This window comes from Chroicocephalus ridibundus, chromosome 12 (assembly GCF_963924245.1).
Source record: "Chroicocephalus ridibundus chromosome 12, bChrRid1.1, whole genome shotgun sequence".
NCBI classification, from domain to species: domain Eukaryota; kingdom Metazoa; phylum Chordata; class Aves; order Charadriiformes; family Laridae; genus Chroicocephalus; species Chroicocephalus ridibundus.
In genome coordinates, this window is record NC_086295.1 from 16,366,856 (window position 1) to 16,386,715 (window position 19,860).

Consider the following 19,860-nt stretch of genomic DNA (forward strand, 5'->3'; position numbering starts at 1 on the left):
GCAGCTCCTGGGAGTAGCGTGGGCATGGTGTTGTGTTTCAGGCACATGTAGAACCTGCCCAGATGGTTGGTGTGTTGCCTCAGAGCTCTCATTTAGAATCTAAACTTTAGAAAAAAAAAAAAAAATAAATTTCTGGACTCTTTGAGTGAAGGAAAGCAAAAGCTTCCCAATGTGAATGGTGTAATTGGTGAAATACCTGCCTTAATTGGCAGGCAGTTGAACCGAAAGGTAGGAGAGGTCTGAATGACTTCATTTACTCACAGGGTACCTGAAATATAAAAGCAGTCTTGAAAAACATCGGTTGTTGCTTTACCATTTTGATTTCAACAGAAATGGCAAATTAGCATGCTTTTTTCTCATCAATGTTACGTTTGATGCAAATATAGTGGTAAGTCAGTATCCCAAATGCTGCGTATGCAGAAAATACGTGACCAGTGCCCTTATGATGAACTCTGCGTATACATGACCTGTGCAAAATTTGCATATTTTGAGGATTTAAATTGAATTAATGTTAACTCTTACAGGGGATTATGCTCTACAGATTATTCTGTTCAACAGGTTATTGGTACACTTGATGTTGAATGCAAAACTTCTGCTTCATTGCTTGCTAAAATTGTAGGCATAGGGATGAATTTTACTCCAGTTTCCCAGAAACTAGGAAAGGTGATCAAGTAGAATGCTTTTTGTATTCTAGTTGACATAGAATTAGTGTTAATATGAACAGTGTACATTGTACAGCATTTTTGTGCATCTCATGAACTAAGTGTTAGTTTCAAGCATTTTATTTAGAACTAAGTATTTTATGGAAACAAACATTTCTCATCTTTATACTGTAGATGAAAATGGTTGGAGTAGTTCGATCTGGAGGAAGATAAAAATATTGTTTTATTTTCAGTTGGGAGCAAAGAGTAGACCAACATGGTCGAGTATACTATGTAGATCACGTTGAAAAAAGAACGACGTGGGATCGACCAGAGCCTCTTCCTCCAAGGTGAGCCAGGACGTCTGGATTTTTAGAAATTAATTGACTGACATTTTACTAAAACTAGAAAGCAAGTTTGTAAATAGAAATGTGAACCCAGGGCAAACAATTGTGGCAGGTTGTCTCCAAGGAGTTCTGTAAAAATGCATAGTATGGAAGAGAGTTGAATGTCAAAAATAACAGAATCTGGATTTCGTGCCAAAGATGAAGCACTGAGGAGCAGTTTTAAGTTAAAGACAGCAGACACCCCCAACTGGAAAAGAGAACCAAAACCACGGAAAAGTATTTTGGGATTGAGGTAACTATCAGCTTGAGCAAGAATGCCCGTGGTTAGCTCTTCGTCCCGAGGTTACTGTTTGCAGCCCTTTGATCTTCTCTCAGGGTTCCCAGCTGCTAATTTACTATGCTCATATAAACCAGCTTTGCTTATTGGGCTTTTCCAACTGTTGGCATCAGAACAGCCAGCGATGTTAGTCTCTGCGTGGAAGCAGCGTTCACGTTTGTTCTATGTTTCTTATTTTTTATAAAATGTAAGAAAACCATAAGAGTTATTCTGTTGCACTTCATGCATACTCAAGTGGTTCACAGGCTATACAGAATTACAAAGTGGAAGCATGGGATAGTAAAGAGAAGTTGATATTAAAGAACAAAAACTGGAAGACAGGCTCATAGAAGGAACCCACCTGTCATACTCAGTTTGTTTTGCACTCCTTTAGAGGACTGACTAGTGTGTTACTTGAACTTATTCAGAATGGTAGTGTTTTCACTCAAATTCTGTAAATAGTACTGATTCCATCTGAACTCAAAATAATAATAATAAAAAAACCAAACCAAAACCCAATGCCAATACCTTCCTTTTCTGCCAAATTAGCGTGTGGGGAAATCTTGCATTGTACAGCCCAAACTGCCAGGGGGTTTGCTGTCTTTTGAGAAGAAACCAGCAGACTATTGTCGTACAGGTTGGGCAGGATAAAGGCAGTGATAGAATTGACTGGTTTGTGTAGCTCTTGAAAATTATTTCAAAAAATCCTGAAAGGAGAGTAAATGGAATTAATCTGACTTGGTATAGTAAGCAACAAAGTAATTCTCCTCAAATGATATTAGCTCTTACATAGTTTTATTGGAGGGTAAAAGGAGAAAAAAAGTCTGATGAGCCCCTGCCTTCTGTCCACTGCCACCATACTGCCTGTTTGCCTAAAAGTGCTTCTGAGCTCTTAACGTTGTCTGCTATTGAGAACTGTTGTTTGTAATTTTTTCTAAAAGCTGGGAACGACGAGTTGACAACATGGGAAGAATTTATTATGTTGACCACTTCACTAGAACAACAACGTGGCAGAGACCAACACTAGAGTCTGTCCGAAATTATGAGCAGTGGCAGCTTCAGCGCAGTCAGCTTCAAGGAGCTATGCAGCAATTTAATCAGAGATTTATATACGGGGTAAGGAATTTAGCGATGACTATAAAGGTTAAGTAAGAGAGTTATCTTTTTCAGATTTTCAACACCTTAGTCTCTTTTCTGCATATTGAAAGTAGGTATGTATTTGGGTTTGGGGCATGCAAGCAACCCAACGGTCGCTTTTCCCCATAAAGACACTAGACTTTGTTATGGTTTGTTTTTTATGATAATATAGTATCTTTGTGTGTGTAACATGGCAAGCAGTAATAATTGGTGACCTTAGTTCAGGTCCGTACAATGACTGCAGGCAGCGCATGCTGTATAATGTTTTTTTGTTTATCAGCTGAACATAAGTGATATTCTTTGATAAAATGTATGTACAATACTGATAAAAGCCATTGGTTCAAAACAAACTACAGCTTCGTAATAAGCTGGTTTATTTGTATTGTGTTTTGTGTTGGCTTTGCCAAAGACCTGGAAGGTAAGCAAGCTCACAGGACAAATGCTTCTGCTTTGGGTAAAATGAAATACGCACAATGACTGTTATGAAAGCAGGGAAATTGAAAATAATCCTTCCAGAATTTTAAATCCATTGTTTACCTCTGATCACTAGTAAACTTTAGAAAACTCCAGCTCACGCTGCTGGTTTCTCAAGAAGGGGGTAGATTCTAAATTTGCTGTATGTGTAGAGAATAAAAATGGACCTCGTAAATGGTGGTAGGGAGAACTATACTGAATGCAGGAATGAGGTGGTTTGCTTTCTGGTTGCTTCGGGTGCTACTGTACTAATTTCCCTTCTGCGTAGGCAGGGACACTAAACAAAGAATAATTATTTTCTGGGCACTGTAGTTAATTAAGCATGCCAAGGTCTGTAAAATAGGCCTTCTCTGTGGAGAAAAATAAATTGTTGGCATCTTTGCTTATATGTAACATTAACAAAAATGCATTTACTTCAATAATTCATGATGGCTACGGTAGAGCATCTGGAAAGCAAATGACTAGTCATTAATGCACCATTTGTTTGTGTGACTTGCAGAACCAGGACTTTTCATCCACGCAGAACAAAGAGTTTGATCCTCTTGGCCCTCTGCCACATGGATGGGGTAAGACTGGCTCGAAAGTGTTTTGTAATGCAAGATAATTAAACATTACAGCATACTTCTGCCAGATTATTTTGTCAGCTTTCTAAGCTAGTTTTTTAAAATTAAAATCTGGATCAAAAAATCTTTTAAAATCTAATCAAATATGCTGTTAAAACAGAGTTCTGACAAAGATGTGTGGTTTCAAAGTAGATTAGAAACTATAAAGTATTCTGGTTTACTCCCTGTAACTATTATGATAGCTTCTTTCACAATGTCATTCTTTTTTTTTACCACTTTCATTACATAGGATTCCCCCCCACAATCCTATTCCTGCCAAATCAGCCTCCACATCCCCTCTAACTCAGACAGCCAAATTCCCTCCCCAAGCCAATTCTTGGAGAGTTTTGTTGGTCTGAAAATGTTTGTGTTTTTTTTTTTTTAATGACAACTTATTGCTTCTTGCCCCTCGCCCGGAATAATTTTGGTTTTGTACTTTACAGGGTTAACAATTTACAATTAATATAATTGGGGGGTGTGCAAAAATGTAAGTGTAAAACTTATTTCTGGTGTGACTATCAAGCAGATACGAGAATTCAGGTTTCATAATAAAGTTCTCAAAGTGTGTCAAAAGCAAAGTTCTCAAAATTGTGCCATTTTAAAGCAAGTAATTAATTGGCGGAGTTAGACCTGGGTTTTTGGCTTGTCTGTTTTTCACACGTAACTATTGGGATTTTTAGTTCTGGTATTGATGCAATTTCATGTCGTAGAATTGTTCCCCTCACTCGTGCTTTGTTGCATGACATATACAACATTGCAAGGAAAGTTCTGGCTGGCGTTGCCCAGGGAACAACAAAACTGAGTTTCTGCATCGTGTTGAATTCCACTGTCATAGACAAGCGTCTACTTCCAGACTTCTCTTGTAAACTGAAGCATTTTACCTGTGGTAGTCAGATTTTGGCCTGATTTTATAATTTGTACTCTATATTCTGTATTTTGGAGATGTATATATGTATAACAGAGCATAGTTGCGTATAAGCGTTAGCGGTCAGTAGTATTAAGGCAGGTTCCTGTTTGTGAGAAGGCCATTAAGGAATAATGTTGATGAGAGTGAAAAGATGTTGAGTCAAAGGATGTAAAGAAACCTAAAGACAGAAGAGGCTGTGGCAGGGTCTGTTGATTGATTGATTTTATTTGATACAGTCTCAGCGATATCGTAAGCAGGTGTTGAAATTTGTTTTCCTTTTGCATCTTTTCAGAAAAGAGAACTGACAGCAATGGCAGAGTGTATTTTGTCAACCACAACACGCGAATCACGCAGTGGGAAGATCCCAGGAGTCAAGGGTAAGGAATCAGTTGCAGCTTCATTTAAGTCTGGAAAGAAAACGTAACTAAGTAGTGAGACTGAGAGCTAGGAAATGTTGCCACAGCTGAAACACGGACTGTCCTGCACAAACTTCAGACAACCCCTTAAAATATGAAAAGGTACTAGCCAAAATGGAAACCGTCAAAGTATTACTCAGTAATAGTACAATTACCAGGAGAGTCTTGGTCAACAGCAGTAAGTTAATTCCCCGGAACAGCTCCTACTCTTTTTATAAATAAGACACACGTGTCTAAACGTTTGTATCACTGGAGGAGGGAGGGATTTCTTTCATACGGTGATGGGATAGTGCAGAGCATCCTGAATAAGAATTTGATTATTTCTTAGACAGTCAATAGGTAAGAGGCAGAAAGAAGACAAACTTGAAAACTGCAGCACCTCTTCTCACACCTTTAAAAAAAAAAAAAAAAAAAAAAATTAAAAAAGAGAGACTGAAAGAGAACTGGAGGTACTACTAGAAGTAACGGAGTACTGTTACTTTCAGGCTCTGGTCGCTCTGACTCTTTGAGGTGGGGAATGTTGGCAGGAAATGGAGGGTGAAGGGTGTTCAATCCCAACTCCTCCCATCTGAGCTGAAAATTTCCATTTGGTGAAGCAACTTCATCTGTCCTCTCTAGTGAAAGAGTAAGGGGAGGGGGAGCGGAATAGCCCACTATGTGTCCGGGGGTAGTAGCTGTAGCCAGAGATTGCGATTTTTCCATCCCGGTCACAGCTGCAGCAGCTGTCTCTGGGGAGAACACCATTACTCTTAACCCAACAACCACATGTGCTGGCTTCACAGTTAGACACATGGTCCTGCAGTGCAGTTCTGCAGAGGGAAGTCACTCTGAGAGCACTTTGGAGCGACGCTACTCAGGTCTTCCAGATACACTGAGGTCTGGTTTTGTGTATACCAACATCGAATTGGAAGTTGTTGAAAAATCATACAAGATTAGTATTTGCATTTGCTTTTATTGTTGTCATTCTGAAACTCTCTAACTTTTTGGCTACTGTGATTATACATCAGGTACCAAAAGCTATTTATTAAAATTATGTCAGTTTTCAAGTAAAATCCTAATAGTTAGAAGAGAAAATGATGTGGAGGAAATATTGAAAACCTTGCTTACATTTTTTCCTTAAATTTCTGTTTTCTGTTATTCCAGGTAGTGCAACCAAATGAGCTAATGTTTATTTAAACAGTCTAATTGAGAGCTGACATGAAAATTTAAGAGGGGAAAAAAAGGCAGAATAAGTATTAAACAGAAAGCTGCTCAATCCGTAGTTTTTCTAGATCTGACAAAATTTTTACCGTCTCAGGTATTGTTCAATTGACTTAATGTATTAAGTTGATCAGTTACCGTATATATGCTTGTATCTTTAGCCAATTAAATGAGAAACCCTTACCAGAGGGCTGGGAAATGCGATTTACTGTGGATGGTATTCCATATTTTGTGGATCACAATAGAAGAACCACTACATATATAGATCCCCGAACGGGCAAGTCTGCTCTGTAAGTGTTTTTAACATTATACTGCTTTCAAAAGTGAACTTTAGCATGCATCGGTTTTGAAGGTTTTGTTCTCTTTGTATGCTTTTTTTTTTATGCAGAAAGTTTTACATGTAATAATACTTCTTAATTTTGTGGGTTTTTGTCGTCCGCTGGTAACTCTTCCTGAAGAAGGCAGTGTTTTGAACACGTCAGAATCCTTCTTGCCAAGGAGTACATAAGACTTGAGGGTAATGGAGGAGCTTCATCGGTACTGTTGATGACCAGATCCTTTCCTTCCAGTTACAATCAACCCTTTCTTTCTTGGATTTTTAGGAACCAGAATGGAGTTAAAACCAGAATTTAACTCTCAACTTTAATGAACTGAATATCATCCCATCCTTATTCTTAGAATCTTTTTCGCAATTAATAATCAGATGCTGTTCAAAATGTACTGTGTATGCACTCCACAATTTACACAGGAAGATTTTTTTTTTAGTTTTAAAAAAAAAATTACACCCCCAAATCAAAAAAAAATGTGAGTAAGAGTCTTCCAACTAGATAGCCAACTGAACCATACAACTACGTAACTAATAAATTTGCAGGCTTTTACTTAAATTACAAAAACACTTTTGAACGTCTTTTTTTTTTTTTTTTCCTCCTTTTGGTTCCAGAGACAATGGACCCCAGATCGCTTATGTGCGTGACTTCAAGGCAAAGGTCCATTATTTCAGATTCTGGTGTCAGGTATGGATTCATTTCTTGGGAATAGTTGTTTGCATTTTGGGGTTTTGCTTACATGCTTTAAATGAACTCTTCGATGCCTTGCAAGTAAAGGTAATCAAACTACTTCAGGGTTAAAGGTGAGTTAAATTAAGAGGGAGTGACTGCAGGACTTGTATAAACTCACGTAAGCTTTAAAGCTGGGTAGGCTATGGCTTTCAGACTCTTTAGAATAAAGGAAAACATCAATTTCGCTACCTTTCTGGATTTCAGAATAGTGTTTTCCTTCTGCTGTTAATAAAGGAAGATATGGAGGCACAGTATTTTTATATTTAAGACGAGATCTACTTTCTGCTCGAACGCAGGCTTCTGGAAGAAAATGCAGGGCGTTGGACAAAGAAGGTGCTTGTCTAACCATTGAGGAATATACTGTGTTGCACCTTAACGTGCTCTAGCAAGGTATCAAATTCCAGCCTCAGTCTTGGTCCTCTAAACATTTTGTATCTCAAAAGAGTAAGCAACTTGGTGTTTAGGAAAAACTCTTTAAAACTCTTAAAACTGGTTTAAATGTTCCAGTTTTCAAGAGTCATTGAATTGTCCTTTGAAAAATAGCAGAGAGACTAGCCTAATTTTTCACTTTGAATTTTGTGCAGAATAACCTAAATTTTCTAATTTTTTATTAAATTGTGAGGTAGAAAGCCTTGGTGACTTGCAATATGTTGTTGATCTTAATTTTTTCCAATGTCTTGTAAGAGTATGGTGTTTGAACCTGTGCTGAGCTAGATCTGGAGGCATGTGTACCGCACTGCAGATAGCAGTAGTGGAAGCATTTTGTTCTTGGAGCAAATTACAATGCAGATATCTTGATTGCTGGGTTTGTTTTATATGTATTATTGAAATTCAACTGTAGCTCTTAAAATAATATATACAATAAATAACAGTCAAAGCTCGGTATTAGAAACTTTTAAGTGATTGCACCTCTAAAAAATTTCATTTCAGCAACTGGCACTGCCACAGCACATAAAGATTACAGTGAGCAGAAAAACGTTATTTGAAGACTCATTTCAACAGGTATTGTATTAAAACATGTTAGTCGTGGACGTGGAAAGTTGAGTTGATTAGATTTATTGTCACATGGCATTCCTCATCCTTTGACATCTTGCTAATGTTACTTTAAGTGAGACTAACAAAAAAGACCAGTTTAATAGTTGGGATACATCCATATTTATATATTAAAAATTCATGCTAAAACATGAAATTCTGGCTCTGAAGACTGATTCATCTGACAGAGAAGGTGATTTTTTTTTTATTTTTTATTTTTCCTCATAATTCTTTAAAATCTGAGTTAATTTTGAGGGAAGCGCTGTGGCAGAGCAGCTCCCCGTTCTTAGGAAGTTTTCATGTTTGGTTTACATTTGTTGGCACCAAAATATATTAAGTTGCTTTTAGTCTGGGTGTTATGGGTCTTTAAATGAGTAATGAAATGTTTAAAAGAAAACAAAAATTATTAATTCTATTTAAATTATTAGCACCAAAATTCTTGTTAATGTCTATAGACCTAAACTGTGATTAAAATTTGTTCCTATGCGATATTTTCAAGTGCTTTTGAATTTGACTTTTACTTTTTGAATGTTCATTATGGCAATAAATCATTCCTGTTGCTTTGAAGACAAAAGCAGCTATTTGTCGCTTTAAGAAGATACATAGAAAACAGACTTGGAAGTGCATGGAACAATTCCTCTTGGCACATGCTCCTCTTGGCCACTTCTCTATTTTTCTGACTTAAAAGTAACTTAAGAAAATGCAGAACTTCTCTAAGAAGGAGGAACTTTTAGCTTCCTCTGTCCCTAGCTGAATTTTTTGTTTAAATCTTCCCATATATCTTCAGGTTTCGTTTCTCGTAGGAATTATCACAGATGTGTCAAGCCAGGGAATTTGAACAAATAGAATAGTATGTTTTGAGACAAATATGTTCTTAAATGAAGATCAATGCTTTCTTGTTCAAACTGCTGTAAACTGGCTCAGTAGAAGCAACAAATGGTGCAGTTGGCTTTTGGAACAGTGATGTCTTCAGATAAAAGGGGTTAGAAGCGGACAAAATAAATGCTGTAACTGAAGGTTAGCTACAGCCTTATTTCTAAAATTGCACTTGGTCCTTTTCCAGTAACCGTAGCGGTAACAAAATTATACTGTACTGGAAAGAATCAAGGGATAGATTATGTCATTGCGTAAACGCCAGCAAACCTGGCTTTCCTTAGGAAAACAGGGGGCCTTATCAATAACTCAGATGACATAATCACGAAGACCTGTGTTAATGTTTTATACTTATTAGTCATTCATCAGTTGCAGATGTCTTTGTTGGGGTTATAAAATGTTTTGTGATGGTTACTGCAGACATCCAGAAGAGATTTTAAAATGCAAATCCTGACCCAAATTCCGTGCCTGTCATTGCAAACAAAAACTTAAGGTTCTTGGACACACACAAGTGTTATGTGAAATCTCTTTATGGAAACCTCCAACAATTGACCAAATCGGCATAATTACAAATTTCGGTCATTGTATTAAAACCAGCATTAGTCAAGTTCCTTTGCATCTATCATTCTTCCTAACTTTTAAAAATCAAACAAACCAACCAGCTAGGTTTTTGTTATCCTCTTTGGGAGATGAAGCTGTAAAATTAAAAAATATATAATGTATGTTTATTATTGTTTTGTTTCTAATTTTTTTTGAGTCCTTGGTCATGTGTCTTCATTACTTGTAACCGGGAATATCATCCATTATGGTATTTAACAAACACCAAATTTACTCACTTTGGGCCCACTTATTTATTGGCTGGATTTCTGTCATATACTTACAGACAGGATGCTGGCCGAAGTATCCCAAGTCTTTAAGAATTATTATTTCCTTTTCTTTTACATCTTTTTAATCTATGGAAATGGGTTTGCACTAACGCTTCAAATTCCATGAACATTCCGTAAGCGGGTACTTCACGTACTCATAGTTCATTTTATGGTCTGAATTATTAAATACTACATTGCTTGATAGCAAATAGTAATAAGTCTAGCCAGTGCTTGTAGCTGTTTTCTTAAAAAGAATTGGTTGTTTTTCTTTTACTAAGATAATGAGCTTCAGCCCTCAGGATCTACGGAGACGTTTATGGGTTATTTTCCCTGGTGAAGAAGGCTTAGATTATGGAGGTGTTGCAAGGTAAACGAAACTGAAATGGCAAAGAATTTCTTTTTTTTGCAAGTTGTTGGTGTGAAGAATTCCCCAAATCAGATACTTAAACTGCAGTGCTTGCAAAATATTAGTGAAGTTTATTCCCTATCTTTCCTTGGAATATCTGAGGAAGACATATTAAGATGTATTCATGTCTTAAAACTGTGTAAAACTATTTTCAATTCACGTTAGGAATTACTTCAATCATCTCAGTGATTAGAGAGATGCAGTTTACTGAACTACAGTAAACCTTTGGCACAACTCTTAATATCACAGTTTATTGAAAAAGTTAATAGAAATCTCCTTTCGAGTCAAAAGTCTGTACTAGAATGTAACCGAGAAGTGCGTATATTAATTAGGATTCCCTAAACCCCTGAAGTTTAAATCAGTGCTAGACTTTTAATCTGCTCATTTAGATAAGGGTGTTTTTTATCCAAACCACTGCCAGTTGTATAGCATTGTAACTTTGCATATTAATTCATTGTTTGTGTTGGTTTCAATTGGGTTTCAGTTTGGCCTAGCATAGTTTCTGGTGAAGAAGTCACATTGCCTACCTGTGTGCCAAACTCAACATGAGTTAGCGAAAGTAATTGCTGATTTAATTTATTTTGAAATGTGTTTTTGTTGTTTGTGTGATTTCAGGGAATGGTTCTTTCTATTGTCACATGAAGTTTTGAACCCAATGTATTGCCTGTTTGAATATGCAGGGAAAGATAACTACTGCTTACAGATAAACCCAGCCTCTTATATTAATCCAGACCATCTGAAATACTTCCGATTTATTGGAAGATTCATTGCCATGGTAAGCTCAAGAGTAGAAAGCGGTGTTCTCGTGTCATTTTCCTATAAATAAATATTGTACTGTCAGATGGATAATTAAACAATTAATTTTTGAGTTGAAACTATTACCGGGTTTGGTTATAACTACTGTTGGTATAAGTTAATTGAGCATATTAGCAGGCATGATATTCTAGGTTGTTTTAATTCTTTGACTGTCAGATTTCATTGGTACAGAATGTAGAATGTTGTCATATTAAGTATTCAATCATCCTTTGCATTATTTTGTCTGTTTTCATGTTCCTTTAGGCTTTGTTCCATGGGAAATTCATTGACACTGGTTTCTCTCTGCCGTTCTATAAACGTATCCTAAACAAGCCCGTAGGACTCAAGGATTTAGAATCTGTTGATCCAGAGTTTTACAACTCTCTCATCTGGGTAAAGTGAGTTTGACTTGATTTTGTTCTTGAAATAGCTATATGAGGTTTTTGATTTTCTCATATGCCAGGAATTAGATGTAAATTTATTACTAAAAGCCCTGCTGGAAAGTATAATATTTCAATTGCAGAGCAGTACTGGAGTTTTACTGTATTTTTAGGTAACTAATAGATAATAATTAGATAACGTGATAATGCAAAAGCCTTCATTGAATATTCTGCACAGCATCTTGCATTTCATTTTTGCTCTTTTTTAATAAATCTACCTAGACGTTATACAGATGTGGCAGTCTTGAACACTCTTACAAATACAATGGCCTGAGTAAATTCCACTGAAACTTTTCCGATAACTGATTAAAAGAAATCAGCAAAAATCCACTCAATGTTTCTCTCTTAGTTAGAAACATAAAAAGTTTAGTGCTATAATAATGTGAAGTTAACAAATATACTTCATTATTTCCTGCCACGTAATTCTTCTGTTAGTTATACCTGAAATTTGACTTAGGGGTTAATATTGAGGATTTAATGCTTTAAAGAAGTTAATGCTCATGCGTTTTGCTAGCTGTCCTCGGTTTTTTTGCTTCAAGCTGAATGATTCAGGACCATTCCCACGTGTAGTTTTCCATGTGTGCCTCGTCAGTCAGCTGCTGTTCTGCGTTCGTACACTTTGAGTCTTCTTTCTCCACTCCTTTGCAGGTTCCTCTCCAGAGAGCAGCAAGTAAAAAGGATCTGGAGTTTGTAGAATGTAATTATTTTGGAATTATGTGTTAAAAATATTTTAAGAAATAATTAAAAAAAACCCCTCTTAGATCTAAAGCATTGTAATTCTGTACTTACTTTACAGTAGCAGGACTCCAGTAGTCCATGGTTGATGCGCACCATTTGTTTCAGTAACACAGATGATTTTCCTTTCCCAACAGTTAACAAAAAAAAATTAGAAGGGAAAGACAAAAAGCCAAATTCAGTTAAAAATTTTTCTTGCCTCTGCTATAGTAAAAACAATTTAGCATAAAAATTAGTCTTTTTTTAATGTGACTAGAGAGATAAAACATTTTACTTAAGAATCGTAAAAAAACAGAATAGTTTTAAAAATGCTTTGAGGAATTCATAAAAGGTTTGGGGATAGATTGGCTTTAAAAATGCGGAAATAAATGTAAAAGACAAGATTGTCATCTGTAGTGGTGAGTCTTGGAAGCATTATCTTGAATAACGAGGAGAGGGGAAAGCTGCTTCATGAGATGTTTACAAATTGAGATAGAAATTTTGATTTGGTTTTCAAAGAGTCGTATGTTCCATACTCAATGTATGTGCTGCTAAAAGGTGTAGTGAGTTACAATTCCATTAGGAAAAACTGAAAATAGTTGCTATTTGAGTAAAGATGCCATGAAACTGAGGCCTGAAAGGGAAGAAAAGGTCTCAAAAGCTCTAAGTCCTGATTTTGGCAATTAAGGAATCCTGTTACCTGTTTCGTAGTCAGAAAATGTACCTATATTTGTTTTTAAAAGAAGGGCCGTTTTTTTGTCATCTTGTGACTTACTGAGTTTTAGAGACCACGCAAATATGATACTGCAAGTTATAGAGGGAAGAAATCTGCATTAAATCATGGAGGAAGCTATTACTGATGAATGATCTTCTGACTAAATTGTACCAAGTTGCATGTGTAACAACGTTTACCTTAGGAACAGCATCAATCCGTTAGTATTTTGTGGGAAGTCTAGAGTAGAAGGGTGTTATTTTAAGCTGTTATCTGTAGACATAGTTGCATTTTTGCATTTGTGTGTGTAGTGTGCATAAGCTGGCCACTTTGCACATTTCAAAGCAATGGATTCTCTTTATAACACCCAACAATTGCAAGGTCTTTCAGTGCTGCTGGAGTGTGTTACATTTATTCTCTGTGTGGTTCTTTTGGTGCATATTTAATTTCCAATGGTCTGAAAGGAAGCACAGAGGCTGCTGGTCTGTGGCAATAAATGGGAACTCGTCACAGACATCACAGACTGCTTTTTCCCCTCCTTTTAATTCAAAGCATGCAGTGTTGCCAGATACCACCTGGTGGATAGTTGGTGTGAAACTTCCAAGACTGAATTCTGGGGTGCCGGTAGTCCCTGAGGACAGATTTTGTCAAAGACAGGAGGCGCATCTGTAGTAAGGAACTGGAGAACTCAAAACTTACTGTCAAGAACAGCTCTTGCGTATCACTCTGTGTATCAGGGTTTCAAATGACTAAGCTGCCCTGGCTACATATGCTTTTATTCACCTGCACTCAGTATTTGGGGTTCGGCTTCTTTTTTTCCTTTTTTTCCTCCTTTTACTGCAAAAGAAAGCAATAGGGAAGCCTCAGGTTGTAACGAGAACTTTTCTGGAGGCTGTCTCTAGAGCAAACATGACCCAAATATGAGTCACAATTTCTGTAGCGATAAAGAAATCTTCTAGGTTGGAGTCCATGAAAGGCTTGCCACTATAAGAAAAAACAAAACGCTTAAGGGTATAAAAAATTTGGAGAAAAACCCTCACACTTCTGAGGGATGCACATTGCCCTCTACGTACAGACACCCAAACTTCAAGCTCAGTGTAGCCCGCTCATCTGTGTTGCTGATAAAGTTGTCCTTGAAGGAAATGACTGCAAATTTGTAAGGGAAAAAAAGACATGTCTGTCAGGGTGGACATAACTTTGTTTCTCACCAAAAAAGCAATTTTTAAAACTTTGCAGGAAGCTTTCAGTAGTTTTGAATTTCTTGGTGGTTCTCCTATCAGGTGGCCATTTTTCTCATTCCTGCAATTTTGAAAATTTCACAGAATCCCCGAGTTTGGAAGGGGACCTCTAGAGGTCACCTAGTCAAACCTCCTTGCTCAATCTCAGCTACAGCAGGCATCTTTCATTTTAAAAGGGGTGGTTTTATTTCGTTACCCATCCATCTTCAGCCTTCCCTCCTCATCTGCGATTTCACGCAAGAGCAGGTATTTTGGAAAGATCCAAGTTCAGTATTACTGTTGCGTCCCGGTGCTTGATAAACCACAGTGATGTCTTCAAGGCTGACATTTCTGTGTTACGGTTCAGGAAAATATCTTGATTTTGCACTTTAAATTGGGGGAAAATGGTCATCAAAACCTCTGCGTGTGCAGGTGTTTCTTCACAGAAGCACGTATCAGCATATAAATTACAGTGCTTATACCTGGCATTCTCCTGGCTGTTAATGCCTGTAAAGAGAATAGAGTTTATTTGAGCAATGTTTGTTGGTTCCACATTCTTCCTATGTTGAAATTTCTAAGAGAATTCCTCTTTAGCAGGAGTATTTGTACTTTGCTAACTTAGGAACTTGGGACGTTTTAGTATGCTTATAAGATAGTCCCGTAAATATACTGGAGTTGAAGATAATTCATTAAGCATGCAAAGTGTGTCTTGTCTGCCACTCTCTGAGCAAGTGACAGCCACATTTTCACACGGTCCTTACGTTACCTGTTAGAAGAAGCAATCATGCAGTGAAATAGGCAAAAATGTCATTACTGGAAAAGTTCGTATTCCGTAGCCATTCCAGTATTCCATAGCCATTCCGCAGACCATAGGCAGCAGGTAGCTTGTCAGCCTTCTCATTGGTAAATTTAAAGGTGCTACTGATCAAAAATTTCTGATCAGGAGTCCAATTCATTTTTGCACGTTGATAAAACCATAATTATTGTGTAAGGAACACTTCCTTACCTTGATTATTTAGCTCCAAAACGTTGGGGTTTTTTTAAGGTTCTTCATACTCATCTCCTCTGAGTACAAGGTCTTGACACAGTTATTTAAAATTTTTTTTTTTTCTTACAGAGAGAATGATATTGAAGAATGTGGCTTGGAAATGTTTTTCTCGGTTGATAAAGAAATTCTAGGTGAAATCAAAAGCCATGATTTGAAGCCAAATGGTAGCAACATTCTGGTCACAGAAGAGAACAAAGAAGAATACATTAGGTAAGAATAAATGAAGATTTTAAAATACTCTTACCGCCGTCTTTTCTTTCATTAGCTCTAGCAAGGAAAGATTGTCAAACTGTGACCTGAAGCACGACTGAAATTCCGTCTCTGTGTAATTGCTGATGTTGGCAATAAGTGGCAATTGTTTGGATATCATATTTGAAAGAAGAATATTGAGAGAAATAAGTTTTTAAAAGCAGCTTTTCCCAACGATTACAGTTAGTAGAAGGTCTACTTTTTTTCCTAGAGAAATTGAAGTTTAGCAGAACAGCATGACAACAAATCCGAATGTCAGGTCCTTCATGAAATTGTTGCATGTGTTTATTACTGGAATTATATTGCTTCATAGCCTGACGATATTCTACCCAGCCATTTATTTTTTAAACTTAAGAACATTTTTGGATGCTTTTGTGATGATTCTTATTTTTTAAAGATACTTGGGATTGCTACTAGTTTTATCTGAACTGGTTGTATACTATAATTAGGTCTTAGCATTTGTAACCGGACGGTGTTATGAATGATGTCATAAGTTGCGTTGTCATAAATTAGTATGTTTGCAGTACCAGAATGTTTAAACCAATAGGTTAAAAAGGAAGGAGCCTAAGCACGATTAAAGAATAAAAATGTGAACACCGACCTGCGGAAATATCCCCTTCTTCCTCAATGTGCAGCAGTACATAAACTCTGCTTTAGGGTATGAACGTCAACATATAAACTTGGAGGAGGTGCTTGCAAAAAACCATAAATATTCACATGTTGCAGGCACAAAATAAACTGAATCACAGTAGAATTTTCCTCTCTTTCTTACGATGTGTTCTGTGAAAGGCTTCTCATGGGACGTGGGGAGGGAGGAGGGAGCAGATTTTGTTTTCATCGCATGAGTAACCTGAAGACATTTCAGAAAAGGTGGTATTTGCAGAAGATACATACTGGCATTGTGCGGTTTTGCAAAGTATTCATACTGGGGTTGAAAATAGGATCTGCAGAAAACCATTCTCTTCTAGTTTCTAGGAACCCAGGGAGAGCTCGGATTCGAGTTTCACTCGTATTCTTTTGTCTTACTCCGAGTCCTGCTTTAAGTCCCCAAGGTTTCTAGGATTGAAATCAGAAAATAGCCATCTCTCCTTTAGACTCCCATTCTCCTGCCAGGTTAGGCTTGAATTCAGCATAATATCTGCTTCTCCCTGGGTTCAGGTTCTTCGGGTCTCCTGCCTGCTTTTCACCCTTTTATTAATGGAGAGTGGAGTTTCTGCCACAGAGCAAAGTTTCATGATTAACAGAAACAAATATGGAACTTTCCAAATGGACATAGTCGTTTCTTGGTAAGCTAGCAGTCCTACTTATCTTCACCAGTACAACTTGACCTAGTTTTTACCTTTTCATGGATAATGACTGAGATTTCTGGGGAGAATATTAGACAAATATAGCTCAGTATTTTTTTTTTCTTTCGTCAAATACCTAGGGACTGCTGTGCTCTCATTAATATAATCAGTGAATAGGTGCAGCCTGCTCTTTGGGTCTAAAATACTTTCCATAGCAGAGTGGTTGGAAACATAGGGTTTTAACTTGAAGAAAAACCAGAATCGTTTGCACGGAGTAAAGGTTACTAATAAAATTATACAGTGCTCTATCCTCAGAACTTTCCAGACTTTCCTTTTTTTTTTTTTTTTAAAACTTAGTTTACGGTTCGTCTCAAAATAGGCTAACAAAGATCTGGGCTTTGGTTAGCACAGGCCATTTAAACTATCTTTCTGTATCTTCTTTTTCAGGCTAGTAGCAGAATGGAGACTTTCCCGAGGTGTTGAGGAGCAGACACAGGCTTTCTTTGAAGGCTTCAATGAAATTCTGCCCCAACAGTATTTGCAGTATTTTGATGCTAAGGAACTGGAGGTAAAAGATTGTTTGGCAATTGCTAGATCCATGTTGTTACACATAAAATACTTAAGCTCCAGTCATTATGTTTGAAGAGCAGAACTCACTGAGGCTCTTCAGCAGAACTCACCGAGAGCTCTGCATTGTGGAGCATATGAGGGAAACATTATGGAGTGGTATTTGATTAGTGTGTTTCCCTTCACTTTCATCTTTGCAGCCTGTGTACATGTTTCCAAAGGGTAAGATTCTGCCAGTAGAAACTTCTTATCAAATTGCTCTTGTAATCCTCAGCAATTTGTTTTGCCTGTGTTTAAAGAATGAGTAACTTGACAGAAAGGAAGATAAGACCAGATAGGCAGTGGATGATCTCATATAGACTGGACCAGGTTCTAGATGGTTTTGAGATCTCAAAATTACACTTTCTGTATCATCTGTTCAATTTAAAAAGATAAAAACAAAAAGAAAACATCCTGTTTCTGGGCTCCCAGTTCAAGACAGACAAGGAACTAGTGGAGAGAGTCCAGTGGAGGGCTATGAAGATGATGAGGGGCCTGGAGCACCTCTCTGCTGAGGAAAGGCTGAGAGCCCTGGGGCTGTTCAGCCTGGAGAAGAGCAGACTGAGAGGGGATCTCACCAGTGCTCAGCAATATCTACAGGGCGGGTGTCAGGAGGATGGGGCCAGGCTTTCTTCAGTGGTGCCCAGTGACAGGACAAGGGGCAATGGGCACAAACTGTAACATGGGAAATTCTGTCCGAACACGAGGAAAAACTTCTTTCCTTTGAGGGTGCCAGAGCACTGGAATAGGCTGCCCAGAGAGAGGGTGGGTGTGGAGTCTCCTCTGGAGAGATTCAAAACCCACATGGACACGTTCTTGTGCAGCCTGCTCTGGGTGACCCTGCTCTGGCAGGGGTTTGGACTTAGATGATCTCCAGAGGTCCCTTCCAACCCTGGCCATTCTGTGATTCTGTGTTCCTAGCATAGAATTTTATGGCTGGGCAATGATAAACTGTTCCTGGCTTAGATGTCTAAATGCTAGCAATTACTCCATTTCTCATGGCAGAGATGACAAGAGGAAATGGCCTCAGGTTGCGCCAGGGGAGGTTTAGCATATATATTAGGAAAAATTTGTACACTGAAAGGGTTATTAAGCATTGGAACAGGCTGCCCAAGGAAGTGGTGGAATTGCCATCCCTGGAAGTATTTAAAAGCCAAGTAGACATAGTGCTTAGCGACATGGTTTAGTGATGGTTTTTGTCAGTTTTGGGTTGATGGTTGGACACAATCTGAAAGGTCCCTTCCAACCTAGACGATTCTATGGTGCTTTCTGTTTTGTGGCCTCTCCAAGTACACTTCATGAGCAGTCATCATTCTTTGTTGTAGAAGTTTTGGATAAAGTTTAAAATTACAAACAAGTATACTGTCACTGCAGATGCTTCTAAGTACGGGTGCGGTTGATGTCCTGTTTGGCCCTGTGGGAAGTCATAGAAGGAAAGTCCTAACTTGCATTCGCAACCTTATTTCCCTTTTTCTCCCCTAAAGGTGCTTCTATGTGGAATGCAAGAAATTGATTTGAATGACTGGCAGAGGCATACCATCTACCGGCACTACACCAGGACCAGCAGACAGATAATGTGGTTCTGGCAGGTTTGTAGACTGTGTTTTATTCTTGGACCAACAGAAGTTACAGAGCACAGCTACAGCTTAGTAAACAACGGTCAGAATTATTGAGCAGATCTGTAGTGTGTAAATATAAATTCTTACTGCTAATTCAGCTATTCCTAACAGTCATGTAATCTGTTAATCTATGGATGATGGATGATGATGGGAAGATCTGAATATCAAATCTATACCTACATGTTTATTTCAATTATTATTTTTCAGTTTGTGAAAGAAATAGATAACGAGAAGAGAATGAGACTCTTGCAGTTTGTTACCGGAACATGCAGATTACCAGTGGGAGGATTTGCTGACCTCATGGGTATGCATTAATAATCCCTCTAATGCATTAGATAATTTTTTTTTTTTTAAAAGAACCAAGTTATACATTTATGGACACTTTTAATTAATTTTATATTGAATGTTGTTTTGTAAGTCCTGTATATACTTGAGCTGTGGTGGAAAAAGAGATGGAGGGAATGTTTACAGCTGTTGTATTGAGTTTGAAAATCACTTCAAATTAATACATGTCTCCACGTGCATACTTTGATCTGGACAAAGTTGAATAGTGGAAGACAGATGTCTCTTTTCTGTGTGAGTAATGGTGATTTTGTTTTGTGTTTAAGCCTCTCATGCCGCAGTGGTAATGTGTTACCTACTGATACAAAGGTAGCTAGACCTATGACTTATTTATTTCAATTTGTTACAGGGAGCAACGGACCCCAAAAATTTTGTATTGAAAAAGTTGGAAAGGAAAACTGGTTACCTAGAAGTCATACCTGGTGAGTATGTAACAAATCAGAATTTTACTATTGTTCTGGTTTTGCTGACAACAATCTACGCAGCGATTTTAGTGAATGGGTAATATACTTAAATGGTTGAGACTAGGTGAAGGCAAAGTTCTACCGATAAACTTT

At 37.6% G+C, this 19,860-nt stretch overlaps 1 protein-coding gene across 1 annotated transcript in view; it reads left to right on the forward strand.

Moving 5' to 3' along the window:
- ITCH (itchy E3 ubiquitin protein ligase) overlaps nt 1-19,860 on the forward strand; it is a 62,608-nt gene that overhangs the window by 38,955 nt on the left and 3,793 nt on the right. The window contains exons 9-23 of the mRNA XM_063349929.1: nt 896-991; nt 2,246-2,420; nt 3,415-3,481; nt 4,717-4,801; nt 6,202-6,330; nt 6,981-7,053; nt 8,029-8,100; nt 10,148-10,236; nt 10,891-11,050; nt 11,335-11,468; nt 15,271-15,411; nt 17,184-17,304; nt 18,827-18,931; nt 19,169-19,265; nt 19,653-19,725. Of these exons, the coding sequence (XP_063205999.1) occupies nt 896-991; nt 2,246-2,420; nt 3,415-3,481; nt 4,717-4,801; nt 6,202-6,330; nt 6,981-7,053; nt 8,029-8,100; nt 10,148-10,236; nt 10,891-11,050; nt 11,335-11,468; nt 15,271-15,411; nt 17,184-17,304; nt 18,827-18,931; nt 19,169-19,265; nt 19,653-19,725 (1,617 nt within the window). The remainder of the gene's footprint in view (nt 1-895; nt 992-2,245; nt 2,421-3,414; nt 3,482-4,716; nt 4,802-6,201; nt 6,331-6,980; nt 7,054-8,028; nt 8,101-10,147; nt 10,237-10,890; nt 11,051-11,334; nt 11,469-15,270; nt 15,412-17,183; nt 17,305-18,826; nt 18,932-19,168; nt 19,266-19,652; nt 19,726-19,860) is intronic.